Below are 24,847 nucleotides of genomic sequence, written 5' to 3'. Positions count from 1 at the left end.
TTCCGAAATCCCGAAGTTCGTTATAAAAAATTTACAAATTCAATTTAATTATTAAAATAATATTAAACTCCTTTTATTTGCGGGATTGATTTCATAAAAAATTCCGTAATCCCGAATTTCGTTATAATAAAATTTATAGATTATATTTAATTTGAAAGAAATTTTTGTGGAATAAATATAAAAATGTCACTGCGAAGAAATTTCGCGAAATCTTGGAAAAAATCCCGAAATCTAGAAATTTGTATGTAAACTAAATCTGACAAATTTAATTTTTTTTAACTTGACGGAAAAATCTCGAAATCCCGAAATTCGTTATAATAAAACTAACAAATAGTTTTAATTTAATTTTATTTGAAAGAAATTTCAATGTCCCGAATTTTCGGGATTGCATAGAAAAAAATTACGAAATTTTGAAATTTATATTAAATCTGATAAATTTAATTTCTTTTTTAACTTTATTGATAATTTAATGACTTAAAAAAATACCAACATAATTTTATTTGAAAGCAAAATCAACAGTTTTGGATGAAAAAATTAATACACAAATCGAAAAAATGTATTTCTAACAAATTCCAAAATTTCGAGATTACATAGGAAAATTGCAAAATGCTGAAATATTTTTAATAAATTGGATAAAATTTCATACATACATTTTTTTCGAAATTTAATTATACCAAAAATATTTTTGAAAACCTTGAATTTCCGCTTCTGAGCATCAAATAACAAAAAGTTCACATAATAACAGTACTTGTCACTATTARAATTAATTTAGTTTAAAAAATGGAAAAATAGGAAAGAAATAGCATTTTGTGTACTCTGGCAGCAAGCACTTGTTTTTGTATTTATATGTGAGAGATATATTTGCTAGGTAGAATTAATTAGCTAGGCCAGCGTTTTAGAAACCAGTTTAGTATTAGGTCTACTTTTTCTTTTTCACTTAACATTTCAATATGCAATTGTATAAAGCATTTCCCTTTGCAAAATCACATTCTTTACTCTGTAAAGGCCAACTGTAGAAGGAATGTGTTTACATATTCTTACATTCTTAAGTTCTAACATCGAATAGATCTTTACACTTTTGTTCTCTTACTTCTTTACATTAATTCATATGTATATGTTTTTGTATTTTTTTTTTTTTTTTTTTTTTGTATGTGTATGTGTAGTGGAAGTGTTTCGTTAACGTTTTCAAGTGAAATGCGTGACAGGAAACTCATTTTTGTCCTCCTCATCGCTGACGTACATGCGAGTTAAGTCCGAGGCCACAGATGCGCAGTCGCTGCTGTAATGAGAAGAGGGAAATTTATACGGTTAAAAGAAATTTCTGAAGGTTAGTTTTTRGGTTTTTAAGTTGCGAGAATATAGAAGAGCAAAAACGAGTTCTAAGTGCTTTAAAGAGCGGAAGTCTGAAGTAGACTTTTGAAGCAATTATCGCTGGTTGGCTAGTAATGGAAAATATTTTCATAACTCATCGATAATAACCAATACTCTTTACATAGATTACTATAGCTAAACTCTTCAGACCCAACATAGYCCATATTACAGAATTTCCGCTTGCTCAATCCACTTCGAAATTGCCTTACAAATAGTTCGAAGCTACAACGTGGGTGGCTAATGTAAAACCTATAATTAGCCGCTTTGCTAATCTGCCTCCATGGTCAAAGCTTAATAAATATCGCATTTAAAACAAACTTGTAAGCAAWAAATATTTATAAGTAATCAATGAAAAATTAGGCGTTTATGTAAGTGAAAAGTCAGACAACATTCACAAAATCTGCAATGTTGACGCCATGCGCTCAAGCGGCAAGCGAATTGGTAACGAAAACGACAATCCATACCAATAAAACCATAAAAATTCCGTTAACGCATTCTGCGCTCACACAGCTGCAATATTTAATACCTTTTAAAATAAGTACACGTGTATGTTTGCATTACTTAGTAATTGTATTTATGYACTTATAAGAATTAAGGTACTGAAATGGTAGTTGTTTTACCATCAGCCAAATGGTAAGCGAATAATAACCGGCAGCTTGTCGGAAATTAGACAAAAATGGCAAGAAATATGTATATCGCAAGTGAACAGCACAACGCTGAGTTCAGTCGGCYCGAATATGAACCTCCTTACTAGTTGTCTTTGTTTGTTGGCGAGTGGAACGAGTCAATATATGAAGTAGATGGTAAAACAATTGCAAGCAGCAATGCTCAAATATGGCAACAAACATAAAGAACTATTTACCAATATGGAGATAAATATACTAGCATGAACGTGCGGTTATGACTCTAAGTTATACGACGGCGAATTGATAAATCGTTGAAGTTTTGAGTCAGAAATTTTTTTCTTCGCTCTTAGCTAGTTATATTTTGGTTATGTCAGGTTAGATGACTGATCTAGAGAGATCGCAAGTCGAACTTATAAAAGAGGAAAACACTAATTTGCACAGCCATTTAATTTCCATTCTCGCCAGTTCGGTGGGATGTCTGAAGGTATGCGCTCTAAGTCTTGACCTCCCAAACGTGGGATTCTCAAGTAGAAAGTGTTGAGTTATTTTCMCTTCATCTTCTTTCRTACAGCTTCTGMAGTTGGCGTCKGMTAAAATTSWCAACCTTACAGCAAAGACGMCAATAGAGTAATGMCTTGTTAAAAGCGCCAAAACTAGGGAGAGGCTGTCCTTACTGAGGGCATAGAGATAATTAGATCCCTTGTGATCGATCTTGGACCTAAAGGCTTTTGTGACAGCGCATGTATCAATTGTGGCCAAAATTCTGTGAAGATGTGAAGCTTTTTAATAGTAGAACACAAGAGGATACGAGAGTATCGACCCGCTCCCATTCTACCGATAGCAGTACCTTAAACTTTCCTTGCTAGCTCATCAGCTTTATAATTTCCKGAGATTCCGCTGTGGCCTGGTACCAATACCWATCATATCACAAAGACACTCCATAGCGAGGCTAGGCACTCCTTCACCAAACCCGAATGCATTGTTAATGAGTTCAAGGCTAGTAGAGCTGTTCTGCTATCTAAGTGGATGGTCGTTTCTCTGAAAGCGGCCGGAACGATAAATCTAGCGCTACCTTAACCTTGGTTTGGAGGACACCGCAATAGTCAGAAAGTCTGAAACCGGAGTTAATGGAGAGGTCTTGACAGTAAACCTCTCCACCAACCTTTCTCCTAAGCTTTGAGGGTAGAGAAGGAAGCACTGGAGTTCGGTTTGACGTCGCCAAAGTCAAAGTATTTGAGAATTTCCGAATGTTGAGACACGTATACGACATTGTGTTCTAAAGACCTCCAGCACACAAAGACTCTATGGAACATAGGTTTGACCATGGTGTTGCAGAGACAGAGATCACTTTCGGTGAGAAAACCTAAAAAAATTATTGGTATGTCTAAAAAACAATCGGAAGTTTGCTCTTAATTTGATGAAAATCTAATAGTTAAGAGCTAATAACTTTTAACTCTGCCTTTAGACTTATCCAACCGCATCCATATGTGTCTCAAATAAAGCCATTCGTATCAGTTTAACTTTCATACCTTCATTTTTCAATTGATTTTTACGCTTCACTAGCTTCGCCAGCTAGGTAGCTGTCTCAAGTAACAACGGCAAATTACAATAACAATAACAAATATTATTCGTACTCAGTGGCGTCAGAGATAGAAGTACGTAAGTCGAAATAGTTAAGTTTCTATACACACATGTCTCGAGTTAACTTTTAAAGTAAGCTCATGAAACATTCCACCCATTTTAGTGCGCTTGGAGCAAAATACTCGCTTGTAACTTTGATTGCGTGAAAATGCTGAATATTTATTTGTGAAATGSTGCGGAGAAATTAGCGAATGACACGTATTGCATTATGTGGTATTATGAGCAAAATGTTGTTTTTTGTTTGAAAAATTACCCATTTGGTGCTGCATTTGGAAAATAKGCGCAGAGAGCAATGAAAGAGCATTTGTAGCTACAAAACGGTTAGGCATATGACTATAACCAGGATTATTCAACAGAAATATATACAGTTATATATATAGCATGCAGCAGCTTCTTTGTAGAATATGGTCAGACGAAAGCATGCGTGTCTATTGAAATGTTAGTTTGCTCTATCCAATTCACAAAAAAGGAGACCCCACAATCTGCGCCAACTACCGTTGATTAAGCCTAATAGAGCTGTGTACACTGACCCACCCCCTTAGGATCGGGAAGAACGTCTCCGAGCCGTTCGATACCAAACGCTGCTTTTTCCAGACTAGATAAAGAAGCGAAGAAAATAGGTTTGGTAGTAAATAAGGGCAAGACGAAATATCTCCTGTCATACATACAAAAACAGTACAACGCACTCGCGATCTGGCCCCCACGTCACTGTTGACAGTCATAACTTGGAAGTCATAGATAATTTCATCTATATTGGATCATGCTGCTTCCAACAACAACGTCAACCTTKCTTCCATCCAAGTTCCTTTTTTAGTTTTCAACCAATACGGAAGATGTTCGAATGTACCTTCATCATATATTTAATCAGATAAGAATAAAGCAGACTCCATAATGACATTCCGAGTTCTTATTTTATTTGTCAAGGGTTTGTTGTCTGAGGCTTTTGTCTATTTCACCACTAGATTCCAAATAATGAGAAAATCATAAGAATTATGTGCGCGAAGACTCGGTAGTTACAGAACAAGCGCCACAKAATAAGTCATTTGATTGAGAAACTATCTTACCAGGAACAATTCTTGGGCTTAGGGGTGTTGTTTGACATTACTAGAACCAAATAAAGATCATATATTCGAGTTGGTGACCAATGGACTCGGTAATTAAGGGCTATAATATTTAAAGCCTCACAGAAGGAGTATTTTGATTATGAGAGAACTTAGATACATATGACAGAACTCTCTTATTAGAGATAATTATTGGGCTTAAAGGTGTTGTTTGACACTACCAAGACCAAAGGAAGATAACATATTCGACCTCTATCCCTCAGCTTAAGTTTCGGTACCAAATGTTTAAAACAAAACTCATATACTCGTATAGTAAATCGGATATACATATATACTCACTAAGCGATCTCGTGCTCRTACACCGACGCGACCATAGCGCTGTATTCGCTCTCCAAATTGCTATTCAAACCGCCAAGCGTGCTCAATGCACCAACACCACCTCCGCCTCCGCCACCGATGCCGCCACCAGCGCTACCAACACCAACAGCAATGCCACCGAAATTCAGATCGATGCTTGACGTCTGCTCGCCACAATCGTACGTCTTTATTGCGGCATCAAAATGTGGTTGTTGTTGTTGTAGCAACAATTGCTGCTGCTGATTTTGCTGCTGTTGTTGCTGTTGCTGTTGCTGCTGCAATCGCTGTTGTTGCTTCTGATAGATGATAAAATTGTCAGTTGCTGCCACGGCAGCCGCCGCCGCCGCCGCCGCTGCCATTGCTGTTGCTGTCACCGCCGACATTGTTGCGCTTGCCGGCAATGCGGCGTGTTTGCGCATGTCACGCTGTGCGATTACCGCGTGGTTGCTCTCATGTTTACCGCTGTGATGGCTATTGCTGGCGCTGCTGCTGGTATTTGTGTCGCCATTGATGATTGTGTTGCTGCTGCTGCCGCCACTCTCGCTGCCCGCATAGCAACCATCGCCGACGCTCAAACCAGCATTGCTGCTGCTTTTATTTTTGTTGTTGTTGCTGTTGCTACTGCTGCTGTTGTCGCTGGCGGCTTGCATGTTGCTGTCACTCTTGTGTTTGTTCAAATCGTTGACATTTTTGTTGTTGCCACTCTTTGTGCTGCACTCAGTTTTGCCGCTTTTATTATTATTWTTGTAGTTGTTGCTGTTATTATTCGTCTCATTATTCAAGCCAATTATATTGTTGATGGATGGACACGGGTCCATGGGGATTAGTATTGTTGTGGCTGGCGCTAAAGCAAGCGTTGGTGTTGTTGCCGTAACTAAAACATTTTGTTGTTTTATRGTTGTTATTGTTGCTGTTGTTGTTGTTGGCGTTATGACTGAGGCCGTTGTCACCAGTGTTGAAGTTGTTGTTGTGCTAAAAAGTGAAAAGAATACATAGCGTTTTGAGTTGATTACAAGAATAATAACAACAATGTAATGACATGTACATACATGTGTTTGTAYGTATGTACATGTTGCTTTGTTTACAAAACGCTCTTCGCTCAGAGCTTGCTAGAAAGTCAGCCATTAACTACATTCAAAATGCCAMAATCCGTTTCATTTCGAATGCATCAAAGTTGCTTTTGAATTGGCAATTGAAATTGTCTTCGCCACTTACATCGCCTACACATATTTGTGCAGGTGTATGTGTGTTCATATGAAAGGAATTTAATTAACATAAAAATATCGACAAAAAACATATTTGACCACCGTGTACACAGCATATATTGTTCGGCACTCAAAAGTAATTGAGTTGCTCAATAATTGAAAGATTACAACAACAATAACAGACATGTATGAGAAAAGAAGAAAGAGCGTTCAACTTTGGTTGCATCGAATATAGATATTATCTTAAAAGAGAGATATTATCTTGAAAAAATACGTTTATTCTAGCAAAAAAGAGTTTAGAAATATCTGTATCTTGAGTTTTTTCAGTAAGTTTTTATGGCAGCTATATTATATAGTGATCTGATCTGTACAATTTCTTCGGAGACTGCGCCGTTACCTTCGTTATTTGATTTAGTGAGGGTATATTTTGAAAAAAAAAAGGTTTCCATTGCCATTTGTATGGCAACTATATGTTATAGTGGTCTGAAATCGGCGGTTTCGACAAATGAGTAGCTTGTTAGGGAGAAAAGAACATGTGCGAAGTTGCAGATTGATATCTCAAAACCTGAACGATCAGTTCGAGTCAATTCTTTGTGGCATTTACTACAGTGGCCATATAAAGGAGCACAAATTCGGTGTTGGATTCGAGTTCTGACGATGAACTTCTAGCCACAGTCGAACAAGCAAAGCGGAGTTCTCAACATATCACCGACTTGCGCCCACGCCCTGACGGAAGAGAAGGACGATATCAAAATCGATGGATTGCCGGCCGAGCTATTCAAATATGGCGGCGAAGAACTGATAAGGAACATGCATCAGCTTCTTTGTAGACAAAAGCATGCCCGAAGATTGGAATTTAAATATGCTCTTCCCAATCYACGCAAAGGGAGACCCCACACGAGCTAATACGAAAAAAATCTCATGTTCCCAGTTTCTATGTGCAAATCGCACCTGAAGGCAACAAAAATTAACCATGGAACTAATCTGAAGCGGATGTTTACTGTTTATGAGATGTGTGTGTCTCTAACGACGACCTCAAGTTGAAACTATTCAAAAACTTTGGATTGCGAGAATTTAATTCCCAGTTCCCAATCAATATAACGCGAGCCATTACTATATATYTCCATCGATTTTAGTTAGGCTAAGTCGATATTGTTTTACATTTAATATGGACGTACATCGCTGACTCTCGAACGAGGTATAAACTGAAAAGCAAAATAAAAAAACCAACAACAATATTTATTTGTGTTTTTAATGAACTTTGTTTTCTTCTGTGGCTTAACAAAAGCTTACATCAATAAACAAATTTCTAGTTAACTACGAGATAATAAATTGCTGATCCATCCTAGAAGCTGCTTAGCCAATAACGCTTTGCTAAGTACAAAGAGAACACAGTGGCATTTATATTACACACATACCCATACATATACACATGTAAGCTCATATATTTGAGATGTGAAATAAASACTTATGTAGGTGTAAATGCGCGCTCGTATTTCGCTGCAAGCGTGAGCAATTCATCAAATTTATTGCTTTCGAAAATTGCCAATTGATGGCTAAACAACAATAAAATAAMAGCGAAACAATAAATGCTATAGTTCAGTTGCTGACTTAGTTTTTTACGGCTTGTAATCAACACTCCATATTTTCAATGCAGTTATATATTATATTATATTATATATACACATAAATATATATGTGTGTGTAGGTGTTTCTAGCAGTAATTGCATACAGATAAACATGCTGCTAGCAGCTAATATGTTAGGAAATTGGAAACCTTTAAGTCAATAAATGTGGCAAGCAACAGCGAACGAAGCAAGGCAGCAATAAATGCCAACACCTCGAAGCGCACACACACCCACAGACATATCTACATGAGTACCGTTTCCAGCWATTTATAAGCAATTGACTAACTGTATTATTTTCGCTGGTAAATACATAGATTTTCGTGCATTAAAAAAACATCAAAACAGCAATAATAATTTGTGAGGACTGAGGTGAGCGCCCAGAAACAAGCTGCAAGCCCAGCAAAATAGACCAAAAGTTATAAATATACTAACGGTATAGTTGCCCTTTATAATTAGGTTCAAAGCGTTGCAGCCAACCCACAGCCCGTRGACAAACATAAGTACTCGCATTAAGCTCACATAGCGACATAACGGTGGAAGCATATGTATTGTTGGCCATTGTCACTGCCACCGCTGCTACCATGTATTTAGTCGTCGAGTACACTTTTGACTTCCAAGCCTTGTTTACTCAATAATTAAATTGATTTATGTGACTGATTGATGTTTGTGTTGCAGCAACCAAAAATTACAAGAACAACAATTTGCCCGTATTGCAGTTGTGGCATGAATGGCTGCCCAGAATTGTAGAAGCGAATTGCAGCTTGTGCATTGTTAATGCCAATCAAGCGCTGAAATGGCGACCAAACCCAGTTTTTGCAGGTTATGGCACTTTATGTCAATATTGTTAAAAGCAAAACAACAAAAATCAGCAGGCAGGCGTAAAGAGTGAAAACAATATAATCATTAAATTTGAAAGTCAATAGTCCTTAGTATATTTGAGTATGATTCCATGATTTTTTTGTTAATTAAACTTGAATTGGCTGTGAGTTTATATAGAAATTGTTGTTGCGCCGCACTTAATTGCAGAGGTTAAGGTGAATAATAGTATGAAGAAACTAATCAGACACACAGTATATTTGTAATGTTTGTCGACCGAAACGATTCTAATAGCATTATAAGAAAATTTAAATTGCATTCAAAAAATTGTTAAATTCAAGGAAGTCAAAGAGCCTGAGAGGACTGTCGCAAGTCGATGTCATCGGCGTCGTCGTTGTACTTCGGCTCTGCAGCTCGAATTATTTTCTCCAGCATAAGATTGAAAAAAGTTGCAAAATAGGAAGTCGCCTTATCGGAAATCTCATTCGGTATCGCGACGGTTCGGAGAGGTCCTTCCCGATCCTGACGGAGTTTTTGGTATTGCTCAAAGTCAGTTTACGCAGCCTTAGTAGTTTTCCAGRGATACCAAACWCAGAYATAGTGGCATCGAGCCAGTGCTGCCAAAAACAGTTTTGAAGTCGTCGAAAAGGTGGTGGCGATACTCTTTTCACGGGATTCAACGCCTAAAGCCACACTGAGAGTCCAATCAGTTTTAATTTTTCACACAATGCACTCGATAGAACCTTATTTGCGATGCTGAGGAAGCTGTTTATACGGTAGTTGTAGGGTAGGGTAGGGTTTCCCATTTTGTAGATTGGGAAGAGGAGACTTAAATTCCAATGGTCGGGCATGCTTTCGTCCGCCCATATTCTACATAGAAGCTGATGCATACATCATATTAGTTGATCGCCGCGCTATTTGAATAGTTTGGCCGCAAAACCGTCGGATCCCGTCGCTTTGTTGCTCTACAGACTGGTAATTGCTATTCGGACTTCTTCATGGTCGGGGGGATCGGGTTCACCATCTCTGGGTTTAAGCTTTCACTGCCATTCAGTAGGCTGGAGAAGTGTTCCCAATAATTTTGGTATGCTCTGGGCAYCAGTTACTAGATCACCTCTAGGGSTTCTACAAGAGTATGCTCCGGTCTTGAAACCTTCTGTTAGTCGCGGCATCTTTTTGTAGAATATTCAAGCATTACCRCGAACACCGATCATTATTTTAATTTTCGTCATACCAACCGTATCAATTGTAATTCTAACTAATAATACTAAACTCTAGTAAACAAAAAAACATTATTTTTGCATAAAATTTAATGACCCGATTTAGGTCAAATATTCGCTATTTTGCTCCATAACTTCTTGTCATTACGAAGGCTTTTTTATAGTACCACTTTTAAAGAAACACTCGTCCCAATAGCCAAAAACTTGGTATTATCGAGTTTCGTAAGCCTCTCTTGATGCGAATCATTCGTGATAGGAAGATAGGTATAGATAGTAATTACTTGGCGATATCCAGACCATATGATGTATACATGAGAACCTTCCAACCTTGTCTGATTTATAAAAAGTCGTTATAGATTTGTGTGGTCTGGCCTGTAGGAAAACAATTMCTATCTTTTCGGCCTAAGATTGCTTCTTTAATACGATCCAGTTGTTTTGACGGTTCAAATATAAATACTTAAATAGTTTGGCTGAATGAAAGAAACTGATAGTATTTAGATGACAGTCCCACTAAACACAAAACAAGATATCTGCGATAATTGACTTGGCCTTCCAGGGAGTGGTTCATCATTGACGCCAAATTTACCGTAGCCGAATTGTCGAAACCAAAATTTAATTATAGTTCAGGAGCATAAACGCTATATACAATGTCAGCCATCTAACTTGTCTCCGCTTTTATCAAAGAAAACCGGTGAAATGTGTTGTATACTTTCTTTGCTGTTGACCAACTTTGATTCATTCTCATTTAATACTGAGTCAAAAATCACAAAACTGTCTGAAAAATTTTTTAGTATGAACTTTATAACGAAGGAATCGAAAAATTTTTTAGTATGAACTTTATAACGAAGGAACATCATATGGCGTAACTCTATTGCATATTTTCGCGTTATACAGATTACTGAAACCATCAATTTGAAAAATAATATATTTACTARACCTTTTACATCCTATCACCATTTAAGTAAGGATTTTATTTAATAACAAAGTATTGTTATTGTATATTGTATACAGTTTGCTGTTACTACCTTTGAGTCTTAATAATGTCCGAATTTATATAAGTTTGTCAAAAAAGTCTTGCGGTATTTTTTATTTATTTATTTATTTTTTTATTTTATAACGGTTTGATGACTCATGCCCAGCTCTTGACCGATGCTACGGCTGCTACTATGCCGGTCTCTTTCGACCAATTCAGCGATTTTATCGCAATTTTCGACGRCAGGYCTTCCGGAGCGTGGYGCATCTTCGACCACCTCTACACCAGAACGAAAASGTTGAAACCATCGTTGTGCGGTGGAAATGGAAACTGTATCGGGTCCTTAAASTGCACAAATTTTATTGGCGGCTTGAGATGCATTTTTGCCTTTATCGTAGTAGTACTGTAAAATATTTAAATATGCCGTATTTTCTCTTTATTTTGCTCCATGTATGTGACGCCATAACTCACGAACGACTTAAAAGAAACGATAATCAATGAAACACATGTTAGCGCGTGAAATGAGCTTTCGAAAAAGGTATAGAATGATCCGATGCGACGAATAAAACTAGAACTAGCGTTCTCAGCGCCAACTAGTGAAAATGCCGCAAGACTTTTTTGACWAMSTAAGTTWGGGCAACATATGCTTGTGACCTGCTTTCTGAGCTGAGCAGCGCGCTGAACCAAATTTAATCTCATTTCACTCTTTTTCCTTTCATGCTATACTTATGCTATATAACTTTTGAATTTTATCACAAGAATGTCATTAAGATATTTTCTGGTAACATTCCTACATTTTTCAAACCCCCGCATAGTTAATTTATTACCTATGTTCTTTCACTAATAAATGTCAAAATTCGCTGCAAACAAAGTGTTAATTGAAGTTTTATAGTTTGGCAAGATTAGCACCTGACATAAAAATATTTAAGTGGGATTTTAATTGTTTGCTAATTGCCATAAAACTTAGATAAGAATTTTCGCAATGCTATAAAAATTAGTGAATGAAATTTTCAAGTTAGTCAAGTGCTGCGACTTGCCAAAACTTTAATGAAAACCATCTCCGTGGGAAGAAACGGATGTTCGAACGGAATATGCGAAATAGCAAATGTAAAAAAAAAAAAAATATTCACAAGTGATTTTTTTCTGTAAAAAAAATATTCGCAATTTGATTTTTTGTTATAAAAAAAAAAAAATTTGAAATTTTTTTTTGTTGTATATACTTTTTGTAAACTTATTGAGCTTATTGAAGGCATATGCCACTTTGGCTCCAAAGACGTTGACATACAAAAGACGCTCCCACACTAAAACCGGTGCTGTTAGTTTTATCATATTAAATTAACATATCTTGCAAATTTTATGCTAATCTCCAAATAAAAAAAAAAAATTATGCCAAAAAGAGCCAATGGAGTTCAATTTGAAGGTGTGTAAAATGTGTTCAACGGCAAGCGCTACCAAGCTTTATAACAACGCTAATGTGCTTTGATGCTTTGATGATTCGATGCTTCAGTGGAAAAAAATATAGAGTTAAGCATATATGTCTATGTAGAATGAATGTTGTGAATGAAAATRCATGAAAGATGCTAGAATTAATGGTCTATGCTTAGAGGAACATTTACATGCAATCTCTATTTAAAAATAATTGATTGAGCTGAATTTGACTGAATTTAAATTCACAGAGCAGCAGGTGAGACATTTCAAATGCTGCTCATGCCATATAAATGCTACACACTAACACTTGTTTCATTATATTTTTATAGTAAATAATGACACCTGCTTTATATGGTGACTTGTTGTTGCTTTCATCTGACGATCGAGTACCGAACCTAATCAAACTTTCGTTAAGTAACGAATTATCCTCATAGACGATATTTGGTAGGAATTTGTAGATTATTAATAAAGTTCCTTTAGTTATATGTAAAATAAAGAGATAGCTAGTTAATTTACAGAGAGGGGATAATGGGGAATCGAAAACAACTGGTATAAATTTTAATGTGATATACGAGTATACGTTTCTTTTATGACTAACTTTGCTCTTGCTAACTTATTCACATTTTTGACGTGAGCGCAGTGCTTTCGCGAACACAAAATTGGCGATTAGCAGACGACTATAACATCTGTTGTTGTTCAAGTTTAAGTTAAGTTCCGTTTGATCCGGACTGAAGCATTTAACACGTAATAGTGACCCATGGAGTTTATTTGGAATGTACTTTCACAGAAATTTCTTTCTAATCCAAAACCGGTTTTGTTTTATTTAAAAAAAACTTTTGTACACATTTATTGGAAAATCCGTTCTTAAAGTTGAAGCCACTGACTCCGAATTTCGGTAATAAATTTTAATAGTTTTGACTGGTCGTTGGATAGTATATCTTTCAATGATGAAATGATGAACCTTACTGAAGAGAAATGTCAAAAGAGTGAAAGAAATAAAACGTCTTGCTTGCTGTCCTTATTTTTTACTTTTGTAGCGTCCCTATCGAAAAAGCCATTAAAACATCCGTTCCGTAAATGTGAAAACGTATTGTGTTATAGACTCGATTTTYGAAAGTTTAGAGAGTGGTCAAGTGAACGAGCAACAGTTTTAACCCAGATCTCACAAATGGCGTGCAATCAAGAAGAATGTGTCGAGATGTTTCAACCTCGCCCACACTTTAGTTGACTTGCTTTCATCCTGAAGGATTTTGCGATCGCATAGGTACTGCCACACCAAGCCACCACTTATTGCAGTTTTATTGARTTTAAAAGATTTTTCGAAAGTTATCGTTACACTTTCTCTTGTCCAATCTAGTTCGCTTACTGTGCTTTCACTGTTATACATGTTTTATTTTATAAGATATTAGCACAGTAACGTCGACTTATACAAATGTATTCAGTTATTTCCATTTTAGCGGCCGGTCAACAAACTATTATGCAACACAAACTATTCGCACACCTTTCAGTTTCAAATTTGATTTTTTTTTTTTGCAAGCGACCGCCATAAATTCGCGAATTAATTACGCACATATTCCACATTAGCGTTTAGCTAACACATAACGCGCTGGCATTGCTCACTAATCGCATGCGATTTGTACCCATTTCAGTTCATCAGATATRTTTAATGGATTTAATGCATGTTTTTCGGTTTTGGATTTCAGTTTTTGGTTTTTAGTTTGGAGTTTTGGATTTTTTTGCTTTTTGGAAATATATTTACGGCAATACGGATGTGCAGTGAGGCATTAAATAAGCGACATACACCCTTTTCCAACAGCGCGGGCTTATCGTTTCACAACACACAACATTTTGAAAACATTTCAATTTTATTTTATTTTTTCATTTCAAATTAAAGTGAATTAATATTTATGTTATCACTTTATGAGCAATTTAAATCCTCTATCTGTGTATATATATGTAATTGTAAGCATGTATGTATGCTCATATGCATGTAAGTGTGTTCATATGCATGCATGTGTGTTTATATGCATGTGTGTATGTTTGTGAGGTGAAACTTTATTTATATTCCCATCCATTTTGCCGCAGTCGTTTTGCCTTAATTAATTTGTACCTGCTGCAGCAACACTCCTTGGCGCATGCGCAGTTAGATAAGTATGTAAATGCATATGAAGTATGTATAACAAACCGTTAAATACATATGCTATTAAATTTTTGTAATTAATTAATTTTCCTTTAACGTGTTTCTTATCTGCAAAGCTGTAAAATTGCAAACGTTTGCTGACTGCCGATTGTATGCTTTTCGGTTCAAAAGCAACAGCAACATACAATTTAAGCACCGCATATTTTAAACTTCAATATTTCTTTTCTCATATTTGGCAGCACTTATTTAACGGTGTGCATTTTCGTTCTTTCGTTGGCGGTTAATCGTCCGTAAGAGGAATGATGTATTTGTTTAAGTATGTGAATGTGCATATGCATGTGTGCGTGCGTAGAGGTGCGTTCAACAATAAAATTATTCATAAAAAAACATATTTTGCTTCATAACCAATCGATTGCTTCATACTTCATATTGCCTAATATGATTAAATTATATTTAAATATAATTACCTAGATTTATTGCTGTTATTGAATTTAAATTGCGGATTTAATTAGAATTCGGTGTTAAATCAGTTTGGTGGCTTATGTTGCGTAGAGCACCAAAAAAATGTATTATGCAAAAATTACTATATTGTTTTTTTGGTGGTGGCATAGATCGAGCTTATTTTCGCTTTGCAAAAAGTTCTAATAGAATTCGTTCATTATTCAGAGACGCATCAAGGCGGATTTCAAAGAAGGTAAAAATCAGAGTAAAATAGCATATTTAACGTGTGATCCAAGTAGAGGTAGTTTTTTCGACAGATCACGCATAAGTCGTGTCAGGCTATCATGTTATTTTTGTTCAACACTGTTTGGCATTTCATCATGAAAAGACTTATGCCTGAACAACGTTTACAAATCGTTCTACTTTATTACTTATGGCCAACATAATCGACATACTGCGTGTACTATATTATTATTGAATAATATTTAACCGAATCGACCACATTTAGCTCGCCGTGAAGAAAGCATAGCCTTTGGCAGCAACTTGGACTGAYGTATGGGACGACTTGGCGCATTTTAGTCAAAGTCTTATATTGAAAGCATACAAAATRCARCTTKTGCAAGAACTGAAGCCACTCGACCTACCTGAGCAATATCGCTTCGCTCTATGGGCTCTTTAAAAGTTCCAAGAAGGTCTAATTTTTTCGAGCCAAATTCATTTCTTCAACGATTACGCTTGTAGGCCGATGGAATCATCGGTTCATATTTTTTAAAAAATTATGGCGGTGAGAACGGAACCGTCAATAGCTACCGTTATCGTGTCCTGATAACCGACTATTTGAACAAGACAGCGCCATCGCCGACACATCGCTTCAATCAATGGATTTATTGTAAGAACACTTAAGTGAGAAGATAATTTCAAGTTTTCGGGCGGTCGATTGGCAGTCAAGATATATGAAGATATGTTAAGTCTAAAGTCTATGTGGACAATCCCGTTTCAATTCAGGSCTTTGACGAAATATCACACATTGCCAGTCGAACGATTCATCAAAAAATGGACTCAACGGATGGACCATCTGAAGTCCATTTTCTGACTAAACACATACCTCTACAGTTTTAGTTTTTGATAAGAACCCTATTGACTACTTAATGTCTATAAACACATTTGGACTGTTTATTATGACTGGTTCTGGCTATATGGTACCACTAGGCCTGTTCATTAGTAACTCGCAAGAGGAAGGCGGAGCGCGCCCATAGCCACTCTGAGGACAGCGAAGCTAAGATGCTCGACTCATCAGTTGCCGTTGCTAGAGATGTTAGACAATCGTAAATCMCTTTTACTCTATATATATTTATATCCTGACTGAAGTCGAAATGTATATAATATATTTGAATGAGCAGCTTGATGAACTTGACTATAACCCCGTACGTGGTATATACACCAATAACGAAGAAGAAGACGGAAAGCTTTTTTATGTATTTGACAAGATTCTTTAAGAATTCTTTAAGATTCTTGGATTAATTTAATCTCTAAAGGAATTGTTTAAATCAAATCTCTATAATATGTAGCTGTTATATTCGAAAACGGTGCATTCTCCTAAGAAATTGTTCAGTTCGAGTGCCAAACAAACTGACCGATCCAAGTTCTTTTAATGAATTTTCTGTATTTGTGTGGGCATTAAAGCTTCGATGCAAATGAAGTTTACGTTTTTCTTGTCAATAAGTAATATATGTACGTGKTGTTGTCTTAAAACATAAGGTAAATATATAGCGGAAAGGATTTTATTATGATACGGATATGAAAAATATTAAAAACATACTACCTACTTTTTAATTACTGAAAAAGTAGGTTAAAAACAGAGTTTTTTTTAGAGTCTCCTCCAAAATTATCATAMATTKTCTTAACCTTATTTWCTAYATTAATATCGAATATCTTATTTATRGATCTAAAAAGTGGAAGTAAGAAGAGTTCAAGGCGGTTRCCCATTATTCTTAACCAGAAACCCATAGAATAAAAGATAATAGAGATGGTATGATACACAAAAACGGTAATGCCTACATGAGGATTTTCGAGGAKKTAAAAACAAGCCCCAACAATACCATACATTTCCAAATGTTTAAAAAATTAACACTAAAGTTCATATGTTAAGATTAGCACACACACACACACACAGACCATTAGTATGCGATACAAATACAATAGAAGCAGTGTCATAGCGAAATATAGAAAAAGTTTCATTTAAATTAATTTTTGTTAATGGAAGTGGAAAATCATATGGAGTTCTTGTTGTTTTAATAAATATGAATGAATAATTGTATGCTTACGCGAATGGATAGAACGACAGCTGGCCGAGGCGTAGCGCCGTTTAGTGTACGTGTACATTTTTGCATGACAATGCTCCCGCTTTCTTTTGTTTTTTGCTGTCCGCGTAACAAATTTTCATTTAAAATTTTCATATCTAGTAATGTATATGTATTAAAAAGATATATATGTATATATATTTGCTTCCGTATGTACTCGAGCTGTACATCTTGGATGTGTAACGTCAGAAGATTTCGTAAATTTCTTTATATAGAATCAATTTATAGACTTCAAAGCGTGCGTTTGTATATGTATATATATTTATACAACGACTTCCCACCACTTCACACATTTTTCGTTAAATTTTATCATCTTAATATTGCATTCTTTCTACATGTGCTTGTGCGAAAGCATCATTGTAAGCGCGGAACCTTAAATAAGAAAMAAAAATCATGCATGTTAATAACCAATTACATTCATAATAATAATATTTATCGGGAGAAAAAGTTGTGCTCCAAGATTTTAGGTATATTTTGGGATCTTGAAAAACTAGTACTTAGTGACAGAATAGCTAAGATATGACTGGAGTGTAGAACTACTGGTTTAAGACCGCGATGTATGGGTTTCATATTCCCATAATGGAATCTACTCATATATGGAGAGAATCTTAGCTTTCATCCAACCATCCTCATTTTTACGCAAATTCGTTACGAATCCAGTATTKTTTTCTATTGTGGGGTTGCTGGAGAGCTCCAAATTCACCTGCGATAAGCCGTAATAAATTCTATTCATACATGGACGGTATCTCAGCWTTTTATTCGGCCTGTCTGATGCCTTTGTATATCGGTAACGAATTCAGTTATATGACAGTTGAGGCATATATTTCTAAAAGTGAGTAAAATCGCAAGGAACACAGCTGATTGATCTGACCAGATTGCAATATCTAGCCCACATTTACTTAAATCCATCACTTAATTTATACAGTTTTAACCGTAACTACATTCTCCGCTAGCCATACCGAATACCCCTTATTTTTTTATACTATACAGATATGTGTACTATAGTGTGTTTTCTCAGAGGCGTAGAATTTCCTATGGCGATAGCTGTCAAATCAGCAGTGTTTGACATTTCTTAAAGCCGAAATATCGGCCATTTCACTCTTTTYTTTAGTTTAATTAATATTAAAGTTTTTCACCTCTAAAAGTCACCTTTTTAAAGAAATAAATTAGTTATAAAATCGAAATTTCTGTCCTACCTTTCACTTGTTGTTGTTGCTACTACTGCGTTGTTATTATTATTATTAATATTATTGTGGGCGGTTTCCGTTGTCGCTGTGACATTCGTATTTATTTTGCTTCGCATCACCAACTGCAGCCAATTTGGCACTGGCGGCAATGGAGCTGGATCGGGTGTAAATCTGAAAATTTTAAGTATAATTTTGAGGTTAGTTATTCTCAGAAAATGTAAAGATTGATGATGTTTTTAGAAATTACAAAGTCTAGCATGGATTCCAGGACATGGTGATACGCCTGGTAACTGTGAAGCAGATTAACTAGCCAAAACAGRCACCAACCTACAATTAGACTTCAGAAAGGAGGGCCTTGTAGATATGTAATCGACAAAATGTTGTACGACATTTCTGTGAGTGGATTTTAGTGTCGAAACTGCCGATCCTCCTAACCACTAGAGCCATCTACCTACTTACCTACCAGTTTGGTTGGTCTACTTTATGTACCGGTTTTATGGTTCGATTGGACGATGTTTTTGCAMAACGACCCTTGAGTAAAGGTCGAAAAAGCACACCGTTTACGTAACACAGACAAAATACACTGTTCRACCTCAAAATTCCCAAAATTTCTCTTTCCCAATAGATAATAGTTATAGCCGAGTTTATAACAGCGCACCAGTTTTTTCTCCCTTTCGCTGTTTGGCGTCTCCAACGAAGTGAAGGTCTTCCTCTTCTTCTGCTTCCCCAGGCGGGTACTCCGTCGAATACATTCCGACCTGCAGTGTTTTCATCCATTCGGACGACAAGTCTTAACCAGAGAAGCCGCCGTCTTTTAATTCAGTGAAATATATCAATGCCGTCTTATACCTCGTACAGCTCATCACTCCATCGATTGCGATATTCGCCATTGTCAATGCTCTCGTAATGCCGACTCATCAGTTGTTGTCATTGTCCATGTTTCTGCACCATATGGCTGGACAGGGATTGTCTTTGTTCGTCGAGAAAGGACTTAACTTCTCAATTCCATACTCAGTCCGAAGTAGCACCTACTGGCAAAAACTATTCCAAGATAGACAAAGCTATCTAGAAGCCAAGTCCCAAGTGCGACGACCGTTTGTTTGATGGAAGGAGATATTTCGTCTCGCCCTCGTTYACTACCAGACACAGTCACACTACTAGTCCATTCAGGTCTGCAGMTCGAATTRTTTTCTCCAAGAGGAGAGTAAATCCTCCCACGGATGTACTATATGCTGAGTTTGGGACCCGCYACCCCCATGGAAAGAAGAAAACAGCCTCGGATGAGAGACCTCACTTTTGATGTCATCTACTTTACTTGTGCGAAATAGTCTTTTCTAGAAACTACCACTGTAACTCGATATAATGTAACTTTCCTAAGTTTGCTATAAGTACGATAGGCATAAGTTATGTTTCTTACCTTATAATCGGATTGCAGTGCTTCGATTTGGGCACAGCAAATACATCGCTAGCCGCGCTCGCCTTCTCCAATTTCGCATMGACTTCGGGTACTGGCGCCAACATGCTGCCACTGCCGCTGCTGGAACGCCTATTACTGCTWACTCTGCCAGTTGTAGCTCCAGTTCCGTTACCATTTCCATTTCCAATCACGTTGGCATTTTCCATAGCGCTTGCTACCAATGTTGTGTACTCATCACTGCCACCGGTATCCATCTCCAGGCTGGACATTGAGCTGAGCGAACCACGAGCCGCTGTTGCATGATGGCAACGCTGCAACTCTATTGCATTTGCTTCCTCAAACTGACTCATATCGAACTTGATCAACACTACAAGATCAAAAGCACAAGAGAGACAGAGCGAGAGAAATACACACAGAGAGAGTGGAGTGGTAATAGGATAATAGAAAGATAGGAGACAACATTGCAAGTTTACACAAAGAAAATGAACGATCATGAACGTGCGAAGGGGGGTGCATTATCATTGACATTTAGTACGAAATTTTACAAATGAAATTTTATAATATTTTTATTCGTTTTTTATTTTTGTTTTTGTTTTTGTTTTTGAATTTTATGTTTTTATATGAAAAAGTAGGTAATACGATTAATTTTTGTAGATTTGTTTTTGCTTGTGGCAATTGTTTCGAAAATATGTTGTTTGTTGTTGTTTTATTTTTATTATTTATCCATTTGAAAATAATATGATTTTATTTGTTGTTGCGTTGTCCAATTTTATTATGATTTATTTAGTTATTATTTGGCAGAGAAAAAAGAAAAAGAAGGACAAAGCGATACGCTCAAAATGGTTAACATTGACCACTCAACATATACCCCACCTTTAATAATTACTCACATTTGTCTAGGGGTCCCAGCTTGCGCGCCAAGCTAAACATCATTTCAGCGGTCCAGAAGTCCGGTATGCGGGCGAATATCGAACCGGCATCGGCCGGTAACTGGAAACCCAGCTTATGTAGCAGCAATACGAATGGCTGATAGAGCATCGTTGTCGCCTGATCGCTGTTCCACTGCACAACTGGTATGGATTTGTTTTTCACTAAAATAAAAAATGGAGAAAATTGCCGATTCATATGGGATCTAATATCTATATTTTTACAAATCAATTGCGACAATGCCTGATATATGGGTTCGAAATATACGGTCCGACTCTTCTGYTAAACTTTTGCKKTCGCAGGGAGGTGTGAGGGATTCTGAACCCATAAAATCTAAAACTTATATGGTTGCTGTAGAATGTAAATAAAAATAGGGCAGTGGAATCATCTAAGTACCACTTCCGGGCCTGCACGATTCAACTACAGCAAGACAGCTCTCTCCTCTTTTGCTATTCGGGTTATTATCTGGACTTAAAATTTATAAAGGTGAGCGTTACGTCAATACTCTCATTTTTAGAAGGTTTATGCTTGATACCCAATTGGGGATGAGTCCAAATAACTTGTACTCGCCCTTAGTATGGCCAGCCTCTCCTTTGTTTTGGGGCTTTTAAGGAGTCATCGCTCGATTGGCGTCCACGCAGTTAGGCTGGGRAGCTGTATGGAAGAAGATGAGATGGAAACAACTCAACACTTCTTTCTTGATTGTCCCGCGTTTGGAAGGTCAAGACATAAGCACTTGGGAGCGCATACCCTCAGACATCCTACCGAAGTGGCGGGAATGGTTCATTTATAGTTACAACTCCTGAATTCTTMTTTTCCATCGCCTACCAAAGAACTACATATAGTCCACGTGCGATCTGTGATCAGCTATCTAACCTAATTTAACCTAACATGCACGGGTCTTTGGTTTCTTTCTTCATCGCTCACCTCGGAGGAAACAACTGCTTGCCGTAACCAAAGTCTGTGTTCAGAAGCGGCAAGAACACAGACTTGTATTCTCAAATATGGCGAACTATGATTCAGAACATGCGAAGTTTGATTATTTACCTTGATATAGTTTATGTGTACGAGCAATCCGAGTCAATAGGTTAAGCAAGAACTAGATAGGAATTTTTTATGGAAGCTCATCTTACTAGATATAAGATGAGGCCGAGAGAGAGAAATGTTTATGGAAGCTCGCCTTTCTAGATATAAGAAGAAATCTCGAAAGAGGGTAGATCAATGACATTTCCTCTGAGGCCTTAAGTTCAAAAGTGCCCTGCAACAAATCTTTGCGAGTGTTTGTTTTTAAAAAAATTGATAAATCAGCGGATCGGCATCCCTCCCCGGGGCCCAGCGTTATCTCTTTGATCGTGTATATAAGTTTCAGCCATATGTAAAACACAACAATACAAATYCTTTCAAAATTAAGTCATAATTTCGGTCCATTTATCTAAATATGTAAAGGTTTCCCAATTTTCTTAAAACTATTAATATACAGTCAAGCATACTACCAATTTCCGGTAACAATAGAATCTTATATTAGTTACCAGTCTATCTCGAATTGACTTTGTAYAGTGTTCCCAGTTTCCTGAAGTTTTGGAGCAAACTTTCTGAAACTTATTCAAAAATTCCTCTAATATTCAAGCACTTCATAAAGGGTGCCATCCCCCTTTGACTCTCTCTCTAAAGCTCTAAATCTCTCCAACTAACTTCTACTATTTTATAATTTTTTCAGTTTTCTGAATGTTTCAAAAGATATGTCTTTACTTACATATRTAATGATAAGCTACCGGTTCCATAACGTATTGTAAATTCTGACGATCTTCACGTTGCAAGCAATTCTTCAAAATTAATTTGATGTAGCAACATTCCAGCAATATCTTTTGCAACCAAACTAAGTGCTTCTCCTTATTCTCCTTAACAATAAGATCACGTAAAATCTGTAGACAAAAGAATTATAAACAAAAATGTTATAAAGAAACCGTATAAACAAATACCTGTATATCATCAGAGGGCTTAGCGAAAGTGGAAGAGTTCTTCAGCTCAATACCCGATTCTGTGGAAGTCGAAGTTGGCGTGGTTAGTAAAGCGCGTTGATACTCGGCATCTTCGAATTTCATAAGGTCATCGTACTCCACTAAGGTTATAATATCCTGTGAAGACAAGTAAAGAAAGCATAATGGAAGGGAGTCTTGATAAAAATATGGCAAATGGTTTCCAGCACACACCTGTTGCAGCAGTTGTTGTATAATCGAGATACGTGATTTTTGCTTATTGCCATTATTACTGAATAGTTTCACGATCTTACCAACCACATCATTATTCTTCTTGCTCTGCACATAATACCAATATAAGGTGTCCATTTCCTCTTGTGTCCAGGCGCTGGATGGTGACATAATTATGAAAACTTTATATGAGGTTTACTAATATTTACAGCAAAGAAACTTACCACACTGTGTTTTCGAGATTGTGCTCCTTGGTTAGCTCGGTCAGTGAAGTTTTTGGCAAAGACAAGGGACTCTTTTGTGGTGTGTTTATGAACTTATGTATGACATACTCAATTAGATCAGACCAATCCTARAAAGTAAAAAATATTCATGTGAAGACAATGCAATATTATGAGAGTAAATTCTACTTAAGTCACGAAACTTACATCACAAAGCTCATAATCGGCCTCCCAAATGCGTGAGAAGGTTTTCAATATAATCGGTTGGAATAATGTGCCGATCTGTCCGAGATCACCGCCCACATGATGCATCATCGTGAATATACAATCGTTAACAAACTCGCCATTATTGTTGAAGTCCTCTAGCAGCATGCCATAATAGTTCATTACCTCGAGCGTGGCGAATCTAATTACATGTTATCGAAATAAAGAGCTCAGCGAAATAAAGAAATGAGGGGAGAGAGAGTTTTACTCACTGTGAAATGTGCTCTGTCATCTTGATGCTGGTATCGCCCTCGGTTTGTGTTATAAAATCCAGTATTAGCAGTAGCAGATGATTGGTTACAACCAAATCTTGTAGATACTGTTTGGTGTGTAGATTTGGATTGAATCGTCGTAACAGTAAAACAAAGAGGCAACGCAAATCTTCGGTGGAACTGATTTGTGTCTGTAGACGTCGCAAATGTAAGCGATCATCCTGAAAATTGTTGGTAAGGCAATGAGTAAAAATATAAATATAACAGAAAGTGCTGACGGGCTGGAGGGCTACCCAAAGCTTTTGGTTCTTTCCTTACTACGACATTTTTAGGTTGTAACCACACCAAAATTGACATAACATGCTATTAAAAGTGCTTTTCAGACCTCTTCAGTATAACACTTTGGTGCAAAGTATGATCTTAGTGAAGTATTTACAAACCAGTCGCATGACGCCTGTGATACCCATTTCATCGATAGAATTTCTGACACTATATATAGGGTACTACATATACTCGGTGGTTCTATGACCAATCTAACCTCAATTTATGCCTTGGTTTTACAAATACCTGTCGCCTGTAGCCAGTAATACTTATTCCTCCATTTGAATTTCTGACACTATATAAGGCTTTATATGTACTAAAGGAAAGCTTTTGACAAAACGTTTCTTTTGAGGTTCATATAAGGTTTATTTTTTTTATTCTGGTATAAATATTTTCGATTTTAAAATAATAATTTTCGTATAATTTTTCTCAAATTTTGGATAATCTTGAGAAAAACTAAACTATGTGAGGGAACGAAAAGTCTAATTGCCAGAGATATCTCTCCGCTGATCGAAATTAGGGCTGAGCATATGGAGAAACTCGAGGTCAAAACTTTTCGTTAAATATTAAGTTATGTTTCAGAGTTAACTTTTAAAAGCAGTCCACTTAATACTGCCTTTATAAAGCATCAAAATAAGGCTTAATGAGTTCAAAGACTCACTAACCTATCTACCAACCTATATAAGCCTATAAACCGAATTTCATTGAAAATAATTGAGGCTTTGCATTGCGACCTAAAGCTTATTGTGCCCTCTTCTATATCACATATGGTCACAAAGCTCCAGCACTCTGAACCACTCCAGCAGCTTGCTGGGCGCGACAGA

General features: G+C 36.6%; 1 protein-coding gene across 4 annotated transcripts in view; it reads right to left on the bottom strand.

Annotated features, from left to right (window-relative positions):
• Window positions 1–1,117: 1,117 nt before the first annotated feature.
• The window catches only part of LOC108970322 (protein timeless), a 42,263-nt gene continuing 18,533 nt past the window's right edge, over window positions 1,118–24,847 (bottom strand). For 2 of the 4 annotated variants that reach the window (XM_018935641.1, XM_018935642.1), the window contains exons 8-18: window positions 23,703–23,923; window positions 23,434–23,632; window positions 23,230–23,357; window positions 23,009–23,162; window positions 22,778–22,933; window positions 22,552–22,720; window positions 20,762–20,962; window positions 19,872–20,238; window positions 18,464–18,625; window positions 5,039–6,028; window positions 1,118–1,279 (exon numbers count right to left, since the gene is read on the bottom strand). In XM_018935641.1, the coding sequence (XP_018791186.1) occupies window positions 1,186–1,279; window positions 5,039–6,028; window positions 18,464–18,625; window positions 19,872–20,238; window positions 20,762–20,962; window positions 22,552–22,720; window positions 22,778–22,933; window positions 23,009–23,162; window positions 23,230–23,357; window positions 23,434–23,632; window positions 23,703–23,923 (2,841 nt within the window). In that variant the 3' untranslated portion in view covers window positions 1,118–1,185. Of the gene's footprint in view, window positions 1,280–5,038; window positions 6,029–17,401; window positions 17,640–18,463; window positions 18,626–19,871; window positions 20,239–20,761; window positions 20,963–22,551; window positions 22,721–22,777; window positions 22,934–23,008; window positions 23,163–23,225; window positions 23,358–23,433; window positions 23,633–23,702; window positions 23,924–24,847 lie in introns of those variants that run through there. The other 2 variants (XM_018935643.1, XM_018935644.1) reach the window with 2 other exon arrangements.

The sequence above is a fragment of the Bactrocera latifrons genome, unplaced genomic scaffold, assembly GCF_001853355.1.
Source record: "Bactrocera latifrons isolate USDA-ARS-PBARC rearing strain unplaced genomic scaffold, ASM185335v1 scaffold_299, whole genome shotgun sequence".
In the NCBI taxonomy this organism is placed as follows: Eukaryota; Metazoa; Arthropoda; class Insecta; order Diptera; family Tephritidae; genus Bactrocera; species Bactrocera latifrons.
This window is presented reverse-complemented; position numbering and strand designations above follow the sequence as displayed.